Below are 11,660 nucleotides of genomic sequence, written 5' to 3'. Positions count from 1 at the left end.
GATGGCAGAAGCCCCCCTCCGCTCCTCCTGCCCCCCATCCAAGCCCTTGGGGACATGGGGGGGGCAGGGGCTGGTGCAGTGTTGCAGCCAGGGGTGAGGGGGACTTGGGAGGCAGAATCAAGATGGCAGACGAGGCCCGGATTCTTTTTCCCCCCTGGCCTACCGCCCGATTGCCCCCCCCCGTCCTATATTTGGGGGCTGGACACTCTCAGCCTGAATTTAAACCAAAACTCCAGGTGTGTTCAAAACCTCCCCCCCTCCCAGATCTTCAGACTGAGCAGGTTTCAGGCTGGCTTTCCCTCCACCAAGAGGCCGCAGCTGAGAAAAGGCTGCCCTTCCTTTCCTGCCCCCCTCCCCGCAACAGGGGAGAAGCAGCAGCCATTCCTGCAAATCTCACGGGGGGGGGGGGACCCACTTGGGAACTGGGCATGGCTCTGTGGGGGGGGGAGGGGAGAAAGACAAAAGAGTTTTGCACGTGGCCAGAGTGCAGTCCGGCGAGCCCCACCCATCAGGAGCAGCCCAGGCCCCTCCTGCCCATTGTGGGACTTGGTGGGGGGGGGGGCGGAGAGCCAGGTCTTGGCAGCTGACGTGACCCCTCTCCTGCAGAACGCCTGAGGCTTCCTCGTCCTCTGGGCTCGTGGGGGGGGGGGGGCAAAGGGGCACCAGGCTGCAAGACATCTGCCCCCCTGGCAGGAACTGGCAGGGGGAGGATGACCTTATGCTCTGTGTGTATGTGGGGGGGGGAGGGTGTCGATCCAAGCCAGCTTGTCTCCATTTTCCACTCAGGAGCAAGAAGTGGGCGGCATCACTTCTCTGGCCAAGTTTGGTTTCTTCTGGCAAAGGTGGGCATCCCTGGCGTTGGGACCACCAGCTTGTCCAGCTGTCCGCCACACCCCGGCTGCCCTCGTGACCTCCGCCCGTCCCATAGCCCTGGAGTTCAGGGGTGGTGGGGTGGAAGCAAGGGTCTCCCCACCCCGGCTGACAGGCTGTGGGGGAAATTGTGCCTCTGCCCCCCCCCCCTTCTCGGTCCTGCTGGGAAATCAAAGGAGGCGGGGGAGGGGCTGTGAAGGACCGGTGGGAGGCAGCCCAGAAGGCCCTGGTGGGGGGGGCTTCTTGGGCAAGGCTTCCTCTGTGTAACACGCACGCACACACACACACAGAGACTTCCCAAGCTGGCGCACGCAACAGCAGCACAACATGGTTTGTTGCCAAACAGGAATCCACAACCCATTTTGTGGTGCTAACGCGAGCGGCCAGGACGCCTTCGACCCTCCCCTCCTCTCCAGGATCAAGGCGGGGCCGGGGAGGGCTCTCTCTGGGGGGTGGGCACCCCCTGCCCACCCGCTCTGCCAGCCCAGCTCTAGCAGCACCTCAACACTGGCACCTCTGCTGCTGCTGGCGGCCAGCGTTCCTGGTGCTGCTGGAGAGAGGGGGGGCCCTGCCGCCAGGCCGCCCTCCTGGCCCCCAACAGACGCACCCGGGAGAGCCAAGCAGAGCACAGCAGCCTTTATTGGGCTCCAGGACAAGAAGAGGCAGAGGCCCGGGGCGGGGCGCCCCCTACCGCCAGGCCCTGCCCGAGGGAAGGAGGGAGGGCGGGAGGCAGAAGCCGGGGAGGCTCAGCGGGACAGCAGCGGCAGATCGGCTCCGCCGGGCGTCAGGAGGAATCCGGGCTCCAGTTCAGGCTGTCTGCAAGAGAGAGAGAGAGAGAGAGAGAAAGGGGGAGAGGGGGAGCGCTTGGGGGGGGGCGGCACAGCCGGGGAGGAGGGGGCAGCGGGACCCCCCACCTCTCGTCCCCCCCCCCGCCCGCCCTTACCCTGGTCGAAGCTGAGCTTCTTGGCCGTCGGGGGGGGCGCCTCTCCCGCCAGCCCCTCGCCCTCCTCCCGGGGCGCGTCGGCGTCGTTGAGGGCGCTGAGGGTCAGTCCGCCTTGGGCTTCTTGGCGGCGGGCGGCTCGGGCGGCGGGGCGGCGGGCGGGGCGGCTTGCGGCCGGGGGCTTCTTGGGGGAGTCGGCGGGGGGCGGCGGGGGCAGCCCGGAGTCCTCGTAAGCCTTGCGCTTGGCCGCCCCCTTCAGCTGAGCCCTGCGGGGGGGGAGGAGGAGGGGGGAGCGGTCAGCGGGGGGGAGAGGGAGGGGTCGCGCGGGGGGCGGGGCGTGGGCGGGGCTTACACGGTGCGGTCCTTGATGAGGGCGCTGATGCGGTGCAGGTCGTCGCCGAAGCGCTGCACGGAGGCCCGCAGGAGGGCGATCTCGGCGTCCGTCCACTTGGCCCTGCGGGACGCGGACAGTCAGCGCCCCGGCCTCCCCTCCCTCCCTCCCTCCGCCCGCCCCCTCCGGGACCCCCGCTCACCCGGCCGGGCAGGAGTCGGCCACCGGGTGCAGCTGCATCGTCAGTTCGCCCAGCTTGGTGAAGGCGGCGCCGGCCGCGGAGAAGATCTCGCCCACCTGCGGTCGGGAAAGGCGGTCAGCCGGGGCGGCGGGCGCTCGGCGAGCCCTCAGAAGCGCCCCGGCCGCCCGGTACCTTGGTGGAGGCGGAGGTCATGGCGGCGGCGGTTCCCTCGGCGGAGCGCCCGCACGCATGCGCTCTCCCGCCAGGGCGCTCCTTCGGGAAACTCTATGGTGCGAGGCGTCACGTGGGAAGCCCCCGGTCCTGCGCCGGCCGCGGACGATGGGACCGAGGGCTCTTCGGCCTTTCTCGCGAGCGGCAACGGGGTCCGTCGGTCCGCCGAGAGGAACCCCGGCCTGCGTCGCTTCCCCCCCTCCGCAGGAGAAGGCAATTCTGCCAAGAAGAAACCCCCCCCAGCCCCCCCCCCCTTTCAGGAAATCCTCCGGCGGCCTCCCCCCCTCTCCCCCGCAGGACCCCCCCTGCCCCCCCCGGAAAGAAGAGCCGAACAGCCAGATCCAAGGTTGTTTATTGCACACACGAGTCTTCCACGTACCGGAGCAGGGCTGCCTCCCCCATCCCGCCCCAGGGGCCTCCCTGAGCCTTTCCTTCCCCCGGGAGGAGGCACGCAGTGGGGCGCCCCATGCCAGCCCCTCCACCCCCACGCCCCCGGGTGACAGAGGCTTCCTTGGTGGCAGCCTCCGGGGAGCGGCCTGGGCAAAGCAGCATTGCGATCAGGACAAAACAGACGCACGAAGACGGCTCAAACCGGGGCGGCTGGCTGCCGGCAAGCGGGGCAAATGGAGGCCCCACCTTGGAGCCAGGGAAGGTTCCCAAAGAGGGGAGGGAGGGGGGCACCTCTGCTATTTACACAACATGGCACTTCTTCTGTCTTGGTCCAGCCCCGGGGCGAAAGAGGAAGGGCGGTGCCGACTGACCTCTCCCTTAGGGTGAAATGAAGGGAACCAAGGGCGAAGGAGGAAAAGGGGCTCCGCGCCCCATAAGAGCCCGCCCAGGAGCCCCCGAGAGCAGCCTTCCTGCACGGGGGGGGGGAGGGAGTCTGTCAAAGGGGGGGGAGGGATGGAGGGGGGCTCCAGCAGAGGAGGGTGGGTGGGGGGCGTTAGCGGACCAGGTACTCCTTCCGTTTGTTGAGGCGCACTTGGCAGAAGCAGAAGCCCCCCAGGATGAAGTAGAGGCCGGCGGCGATGAAGCAGTTGTAGCTGACTTGGTCGTATAGCGCGTGGATGGCGGATACCCCGGACCTGTGGGCCGAGAGGGGAGAAAGGGGGCTCAGTGCCCTTGCCCGCCTCCCCCCCCCACCGCGCACGCCCAAGACCCCGGCAGAAGGGGCAGGCAGGCAGCCCCCCCCCCCCCCCCTGGAGAGCCCGACTCACTGGAAGTCCTCCTCTTTGACGGGGACGTCTTCGATCAGGACGGCGGAGTGGACGTTGAAGAAGAGGCCCAGGAGCACCTGCGGGAGCAGCCAGGGGAGGAATGGCAGGAGGGTCGCCAGCCCAGCCCCTCCCTCCCGGGCCCCGCCACCTGGCTGACACTGGGGGGGGGGGAGACCCCTGCGCCCACCGCTCCCTCGGGCGCCTGGAAGAGCCGGGAGCCGAGCGGCGCCTTCCGGGGCAGCGGACAGGAGCTCCCGAAGGGAAGCGGCCGCTCTTACCAGCATAATGACCCCCCAGACGCTGAGCACGATCCCGCAGGCGGCCATCTTCGCCCGCAGCACAACAGCGAAGCCATCGCCCCGCAGAAACGCCACCGGGCGACCGACCGACGCTCCGACTGTCCCGCCGCCGCCGCTGCTGATGGAGAGTCCGCCGGCTGCCCTTGGCAGGTCACCAGGGAGCGCCACCACTGGCGCGAGGGAGCGGGGGGCGCCGACGCTGCTTCGCTGGCTTCCCTGCGCCGGGAAGCGATGGACGCGGCCGAGGGGGCGGGGCCACAGCGGAGTCGCGCGCCGGCGGTTGCGCGCGCCGGGCGCCGATCCAACAGGCGAGGAAAAGGGGGGAAAACAGCACGCGGGCTGAACGGCAGAGCGCGCTCTTGGAGCCTGGAGGGAGGGCTGGGACCGGGCAGAAGCGGCTCCCCCTGCTGCGCGGCACACGAACAGCCCCCTTCGCAACAGCCGCCGCTTGCAATCCCTTCCCGCGGGGCGGAGAGCGCCCCACCCAGCCCGCCAGGAGCGCAGGAAAGGGACGCCGCGGGCCCCTCCCAACAACGCAGAGTCGGTGCACGAGAAGGGAGAAACTTTTATTGAACTTCCACAGTAAAAAACAGCAAAGGGAAAAGGGAAGGCTGGTCGCTCTTCTCAGGAGGAGGGCTGGGCGGGGTCCTTCTCCTCGTCCGGCGGACAGTCCACGAAGTCCGCCAGCATCGCCTCCGTCTCGTCCAGGGCTCCGGCCTGAGGGGGGGGGGGAAGAGCCACGTCAGCTGGGCAGCCCACCGGCTCAAAGCCCCTGACAGGGCTTGCAACAGGAGCGCCCAGGCCGGGGGTCACCGAGCGGCTTCTGCTTCAGGGAGCAGTGCCGGCAGTGAAGGCTGACCAGAAGCCACAGCTCCCCCCCCCTCCGTCCCCAAAGGCCCAGTGGGGGGAGGGGAAGGGCTGCTCCCAAGGGGGACGAAGCCTCTTCAGCCGGGTGGGAACCCTCTTCCTGGTCCCCACTAATGTCCTCGCCATCTCCCCAAACTGCTTATCCCTTATTCCATGCAGAGCCAGGCAGGGCCTCCCAGTGGCCCTCCCCAGACTGGAGCAGGGGGAAGCAGTGGGGCTAAGCAGCCAGCATTCATCTGGAGAGATGGGGGGGGTTACAGACAGCCCAGGCTTCTCCCTGCCCAGGAAGAGGGGAGGGGGCACACGGGGCAGCTCTGAGCAGGCCCTGGCCAGGGAGTCCAAAGCTCCCCTCCCTCGGGGGGGGGGGGGAACATTCCGTAGACCAGTGTTTCTCAACCTTGGCCACTTGAAGATGTCCGGACTTCAACTCCCAGAATCCCCCAGCCAGCGAATGCTGGCTGGGGAATTCTGGAGTTGAAGTCCGGACATCTTCAAGTGGCCAAGGTTGAGAAACACTGCCGTAGACGGCCCCCATAAACCAGGCCAGCTAAGGGCAGTCTGGACAAAGCTGAACCGAATCAGACCCCCCTAAAGCTTGGACTGGAGACCCCCGAGCTGCCCCTCGGCACAAAGGGCCCTGCCAGGAAACCCAGAAGCTCCACAGAGAAGGAAAGCAGTTGACTCTGTGCTGCCAAGAAACTCATCCAGGCGTCCTCTGAACTTACTGGCTCCCCCACCCCAAAGGCCAGGGCGATGAGGCAACTTCCGGCTGGCCTTAGGGCAGGAAAGCAGATTGCCTGAAAAGGGGGGGGGGTTGCCCCTTTGCTCTGAACCCAGACCACCACCCAACCCAAGGAAAGCGCATTTGCCCTGGGGCTCCTGAGCCTCCCTTTGGTCCCTCCCCAGCCCACCCACCCCACCCCGCTGGCCCTCCCCGGATCTCACCTCCTTCTCCTTCACTTCCACCACCTCTTCGTCCGGCTGCGGCGGCGGCTTCTCCGTCTCCCCCTGCGCAGCTGCAGAGCGTGGGCTGGGCTGGCCCCGGTCCCCGCTGGAGCCCGTGCGGAGGAGGGGGCCTCCTCCGGCTGCAGTGTCCCTGCAGGGGCTGCCTCCCCGGCACTCTCCTTCTGCTCAGAGTGGCCCTCCTGGTCCATGGGGCCCCCAGTGGGGGGCCGGGCCCCTCCTGCAGGGGAGGCGGAGGGAGGGACTGGGCCCCAGGGAGCAGAGGCAAGGCCGTGTCGGCCTCCGCTTCAGCAGCAGCAGGGGCCCCACCGTCCGCTCCCCCTCCTCTTCCTCCTGCTCCTCCTCCTCCTCCTCAGGGGTGGAAGGCTTCCTCCTCGACCTCCATCAGCAGCCCAGCGGCCCCGTCCTCCTCCTCCTCCTCCTCCTCCTCCGCCAGATTGAGGGCCCCGTCTTTCACAGCCGGCAGGAGCGCTGGAGGGTCGTCTTCGTTCCTTCGGGGCAGCCCCACCTCTCCCTCCTCTTCCTCCTCCGTCAGGCCTTCCTCCTCCTCCTCCTCCTCCTCCTCCTCCTCCGTCAGGCCCTCCTCGTCATCATCAAAGTCATCGTCTTCCCTCATCCATCTCCCTCCTCAAAGTCCCCCTCCTCTTCATCAAACTCTTCCTCTGGCCAGCCCAAGGGGGGGGGGTAGAGAGAGAGGCTTCTGAGCACACACACACACACACACACACACACACACACCCAAAGCAGCTGCTCTGCCGCCACCCTCCAGCCACTTGGCCCAGGGACAAGTGCCGTGGTCTCCACCATAGCTGCCCTTCCCCAAGGAACCCTTGGTTCCCCCCACCCCACAGAGGGGGATTTGAGGCCACGAGCAGCAGTACCTCCGCAGGCCGTCCTCACCTCCTCCTCCTCCTCGTCCAGGTACTCTTCGTCCTCTGGGAAGTCCTCCTCTTCCTCCTCCTCCTCCTCCTCTTCCTCGCTGCTGTTGATGCTGATGACGGTGGGGTCCTCTCCAGTAGAGCGGGAAGGGGGCCTTCGGCAGCCACCCGCCACCGGGGAAGGAGGCAGCACCGGCGCGGCCGGCGCAGGTGTGGTGGGACCCCGAGGGAAAGGGGCGCTGGGGGCTCCTGGGGGGCCTCCTCCTCACAGGCCGCCAGAGGGGAAGTGGGGAGAGGAGGAGGGGGAGGAGGAGGGGGGGCGGGGCAGGGGGGCGGGGGGCAGGGCGGGTGCAGGAGGGGGGCAGAGTTCAGGGTGCTGGTCATCTTCCCCAGTTGCCCTTGGGCACGATGACCACGCTGTCGTCCGAGTCGCTCTCCAGAGAGATCTCGACGTCCTCCTCTTCCTCCTTGTCGTAATGGACGAACACGGGCGCCGCAACTTGGCTCCGGTGGCCAGGCAGCCGTCTCTGCCGTGCCTGGCGATGGAGGGGGAGGGGCTCCTCGGGGGACGAGGCGGGGGGGCGGCTGAGGGGCCGCGAGCCCAGGCAGGGGCAGGCCCAGGGAGTTGGGGGGAGAGGGCCAGGGGCCAGGGGGAGGGGGCGGGGGCAGGGAAGGGCACCGGGACGGCCGTGGCAGAAGGGGAGAGGGTGGCGGCTGCAACCGCCGCGGCAGGGGAGACTCCGAGGAGGCGGGCAGGGTGGGCAGGAGGGGCCGCCAGGGGGAGCAGCAAGGGAGGGCACCCGAGGGTGAAGGAGGGGCGCTGCAGATGACGGCGGCCTCTGTGCAGAAGGAGAGACCTGCGGGGAGGAAGAGGCGGAATGAACACCCCTCTCGACAGGCCCGGAGAAGAGCCGCCCGTTCAGGCCTCTCCCCCCCCGGGCAAAGCAAAGGGCCCCTCCCTGAAGGACCCCGGGGGGGGGGTCCTGGGGCCCTGCTCTCCCAGTCAGCCTGGCTAAGGAAGGGGCCCCGGATCTCCCTCTGGGAGGGGAAGGAGCCTCACCAGCAGGTTGGGATCCGTGCGGCCCTGGCTCAGCAGCCGCAGGGCGCAGTGCAGAGGTGGGGGGCAGGCCGGCGGAGGAGAGAGGCTCAAGGCCAGCAGGAGCCGGTAGAGTTCGCGCCTGCAGCCGGCTCTGGCGTAGGGGGAGCCCAGGGGCATCTCTGCCTGGCCCAGCTGGATCAGCAGCGGATCGCCAGCCTCCTGCAGCCTCTGGGAGGGGGGGAAGAAGAGGCGAAGGCCTCAGCAGGGAGCAGCAGGAAGAGGGGAGGGGGGAGAGCTGCCCTGCGTGTTTGGAAGACCCGAGAGAGCCTCCTGTGGGCGCCAGGGGGCTCTGAGCATGTGCAGGGGGGAGAGGGCTCTCCTCCCTCCCAAACCCCAGACATCCTGGGACAGCCGAGGCTCCAGCGGCCGTGGAATCGGCCTGGCTCACCGTGTGGACCGGCTCCTTCATGAGGCTGCCGGAGAGGAGGACGACCCGGCTGAGGCCTGCAAGAGAGAGAGGCTTGGGCTGCCCTCGGCTCCTGCCAGGAAGGGGGAGCCCCGCCCATCCCCACGCACCCCGGGCCGAGCTCTGGGCCTTTCAGGGCCTCCGTCTCCCCCAACCCGAAGCAGCCCCAGCAAAAGTCACCTTGCAAGGCTGCCAGGCAGACGTCGCTGTTGGCCTGGGGGTCGTGCTTACGGAACGGGCACCGAGGCCGCCCACCGCGGACAGTTTGGGCTTCTTGGCGGCGCTGGGCTTCCCCTCCGAGGGGGGGCTCGGCTGGATCTGGGGGGAGGAGGAGGAGGAGGAGGGGGCAAAGCAGATGAGGGAGCGCAGCCCTTGCCTCCTGGGCTCCTCCCGGGGGGGGGGGGGAGGGGAGACTCACCTTCAGGGTGTCACTGGGGGGCTGATGTCGTTGATCAGGTGTCCCAGCAGGGCATCGCTTTGGCTGCTGTGCCCCAGCAGGACCCCAGAGGCTGCTCCGGCCACTTGTACCCACAGATCCAGGACCTGGTACAGCCGAGCCCGAACCGCACTGAGGAGAGCGAAGGGGGCGAGGGCTCCTCATCATGCTGGCCCCCTTGGGGGGGGTGGGGGCATCCCTGCCAGCAGCTCCAGCCAAAGGATTGGGCCAGTGGCGGTCAGCCTGGTCCCCACCGCCCAGCAGCCCCCCCCAGAGACCTTCCGCCACCAACCTGTAAGGTCGCTGCAGCCCGGGGGAGGGCAGATCCTGGCCAGCCCGCCACACGTTCAGCACCTGGGGAAAGAGGCGGCAGAGGATTCCCCCAAACCGCACCAAGCGAGGACCGCAACTGCAGGAGGGAGAAGAGAGGCTGCCTGCTTGGAGGGTCCGGCACAAGCCCCCGGCCCCCCTCCTCCTCCTCCCCCCCACTTACGCCACGATGAGGGCGGCCAGGAGGTCCAGGGCCTCCAGGTGGATTGAGGGGAGCAGCAGCATCCGGAGTGGTCCATCGCCAAACCAGCTCTGAAAGCAGGGGGAGGGTCAGCCATCACCCCCCCCTCCGGGCTCCCGTGGGGTCTGAGTTGCACAGAACCAGCACGGCCGGCTCTGACTGCAAAGCCTTGCAAAAGATCCCCCTCCCCAAATGACAAAAGAATGCATCTCTGGGTAATCCCAGCACTGCCCGCTGCCCCCTAAGGGCCACTCGGCAGCCCCGCCATCCTGAGCCAGAGGCCACGCGGTCCACGAAGGAGCCCCCTGCGCCTCCCTCCTTCCTGGGCGGCTCTTGTCCCCAAGCCCCCCTTCTCCTCCTCCTCCTCCCTTTGCTCCGGAAGCCCTCCCAGCTGATTGCGAGGGGAAGCTCACCATGTTCTTCACAGAGACGTCAAGGGCTCGGCAGACGAGGTCCAGGATGGCCTGGGCGGGGACCGCGACAGGTGCCCCAAAATCGTTCCTGAAAGAGCAGGGGGGAGGAGCAGGTGGAGACGGGGGCCCCAGCCTGGCAGGGGCAGCCAGAGAGGGAGGGGCACCGGGTCAAGGCCGGACCTGAGCATCCGGCAGAGGCACTTGGCCAAACCCGCAAACCGCGTTTTGCCAGGAGGAGGAGGAGGGAGTCGGTCTCTTCGTCCCGCAGCGGCGGCAGCAGCACTTCCTCTCCCGGCCCATCGTAGTGCAGCGGTTCTGAAGGGGAGAGCAGGGCGTAAAGCTTCTTTCGCCAACTCTGGGCCACCGGCTGCCCCCGCATGGGAATGCAACTGGGCTCCATCGGACGCCCAGGGACACCGGGGGCCCCTCCGCAGACCACCTGCCCAAGCAGAGGCCGACGAGCTGAGGAGCGAGCCGGCTGGGCCCGGGAAGGCAGAAGCAGCCGGAAGGTCTTGACCATTCGCTCCCACTCACCCGTCTCGGCCCCCTCGTAGAGCATGCCCAGGAGGCGGTGCAGCGTGGCCACCAGAGAATGCGCTTGCTGCTCCCAGGACTCGCGGTACTTGAGCCCCTGTGCGAAACCTGCTCCCAGAGAAGGCAGGAGCGCGTAGCACTCGCAGGCCAGCTGGGGAAAGGAAAGCCGCAGGGTGACGTCAGCAGCCAAGGGGGGGGGAGGGCGCCACCCCCACTTTCTGAGATGAGGACAGCTGGAGAAGGATCGTATCGCTGGCCCACCAGCCAGTCCCACAACCGGGAGGATCCGGGAGTGGGAATTCCAGCCAACAGGAACGCTCCCTTCCCACTCCTGACGCAAAGAGCGGCACAAGCGGGGTCCTAGCCGGCCGTCAGTACCGTGAGCCCCACAGGGCAGGGCCTTACCTGCTGCAGGTGAGGCGTCTCCGCATCCATGCAAGACAGGAAGTAGGTGGCCAATTTGCCCTGGGACGGAAAAGGCGGCAGTGAGCAGGGAGGCCATCGCGCTGGCTGCCCACGGTGCCCTCCGCGTCTGAGGCCGGGCACTTACCCGCAAGGAGCCACAGGCTCGGGGGTAAAACGTCATGCACGCCTGGCATCCTTCCAGGACAGGGAGCTGGCACTGAGCGGTGGGGAGGAAAGGAAGCGGTCAGCCCGGACGGGCCTTTGCGGAAGGGCCTCCACCCGCTTTGGGGGGAGGGGAGGGGTCTCACCTCCGGTTTGAGGGCCAGCAAAGAGGTGAGCAGTCCGGGGATGTGGTTGGTGGCGATGTCCGGGCCAGTTCCGGCAGCTGGGCAGAGTAGCGTAGGAGGTCACGCAGCACCAGCACGGCCAGCTCCATGGTGCCAGGGGGGATCCTGGGACTTTGGGGGGGGGGAGGCAGGCAGGTGGGTGGGGCGGAGCTCCTATAAACCCCGCCCCCCCCCGCGAAGGGGAAACGCTTTCGGGAGGGGGGAGGGGGCTCCCCAGGCTCACCTGGAGCAGGTGCTGCAGACTCCGCAGCCACAGCAGGCAGTTCTCCGCGAAGGTCTCCGAGCCGCTCTCGGTCACCAGCAGCGACAACAGGCAGAGGCCCTCGAACCTGCCCGGCGGGAGAGCAGCGTCAGTCCCCCCCCCACACACACAGACCGTCCGAGGCTCAGGGGAGGGAGGGGGGAGGGAGGGACTCACCGCGTCTTCATGGAGCCCATCCGGGCGCTGCTGAGGACCAGGAGGCTGCTCAGCGACGGCGACGCCTGCGGGGGGGGAGGCGGAGAGGCGGGTCAGGATCGGGGGCTGCGGGGGGGGGCGAGGAGGAGGAGGAGGGGGGGGAAGGCGGCTACCCGACGCTCACCTGCGCCTGCCCCCCGCAGTCCTGGCGCAGCGGACCAGCCCGGGCAGCCCCGGGGGCGGCGTGGCCGAGGGTCCCCGCCGAGGCAGCAGCAGCCCCGCCAGAGCCTCCAGCGCCAGCCCCGACCGGCGGCCCCAGGGGCGGGAGCAGGCGG

At 68.5% G+C, this 11,660-nt stretch overlaps 3 protein-coding genes across 3 annotated transcripts; all 3 read right to left on the bottom strand.

The window, feature by feature from the left end:
* Positions 1-1,491: 1,491 nt before the first annotated feature.
* BACC1 (BPTF associated chromatin complex component 1) lies at positions 1,492-2,706 on the bottom strand. Its single transcript, XM_014075557.2, is given in 6 exon segments — positions 1,492-1,675; positions 1,678-1,686; positions 1,814-2,076; positions 2,163-2,264; positions 2,344-2,438; positions 2,515-2,706. Coding segments are annotated over 6 exon segments (549 nt in total). The 5' UTR covers positions 2,536-2,706; the 3' UTR covers positions 1,492-1,616.
* A 788-nt stretch (positions 2,707-3,494) lies between these two features.
* RNASEK (ribonuclease K) lies at positions 3,495-4,335 on the bottom strand. The gene is given in 4 exon segments (XM_087714342.1): positions 3,495-3,638; positions 3,771-3,847; positions 4,049-4,101; positions 4,104-4,335. Coding segments are annotated over 4 exon segments (294 nt in total). The 5' UTR covers positions 4,126-4,335; the 3' UTR covers positions 3,495-3,496.
* A 281-nt stretch (positions 4,336-4,616) lies between these two features.
* PELP1 (proline, glutamate and leucine rich protein 1) lies at positions 4,617-11,039 on the bottom strand. Its single transcript, XM_087714343.1, is given in 30 exon segments — positions 4,617-4,786; positions 5,882-6,007; positions 6,010-6,105; positions 6,108-6,176; positions 6,179-6,253; positions 6,255-6,514; positions 6,517-6,559; positions 6,800-6,988; positions 6,991-7,148; positions 7,151-7,267; positions 7,270-7,296; positions 7,299-7,434; positions 7,436-7,561; positions 7,563-7,592; positions 7,594-7,630; positions 7,833-8,044; positions 8,265-8,320; positions 8,463-8,519; positions 8,522-8,600; positions 8,715-8,850; positions 9,011-9,127; positions 9,212-9,300; positions 9,643-9,730; positions 9,823-9,872; positions 9,875-9,957; positions 10,177-10,327; positions 10,582-10,641; positions 10,727-10,798; positions 10,890-10,951; positions 10,954-11,039. Coding segments are annotated over 30 exon segments (2,958 nt in total). The 5' UTR covers positions 11,018-11,039; the 3' UTR covers positions 4,617-4,693.
* Between the last annotated feature and the right edge of the window lie 621 nt (positions 11,040-11,660).

This window comes from Thamnophis sirtalis, unplaced genomic scaffold, assembly GCF_051295495.1.
Source record: "Thamnophis sirtalis isolate CommonGarterSnake01/CBP01778 unplaced genomic scaffold, rThaSir2_p1.2 scaffold_4, whole genome shotgun sequence".
NCBI classification, from domain to species: domain Eukaryota; kingdom Metazoa; phylum Chordata; class Lepidosauria; order Squamata; family Natricidae; genus Thamnophis; species Thamnophis sirtalis.
This window is presented reverse-complemented; position numbering and strand designations above follow the sequence as displayed.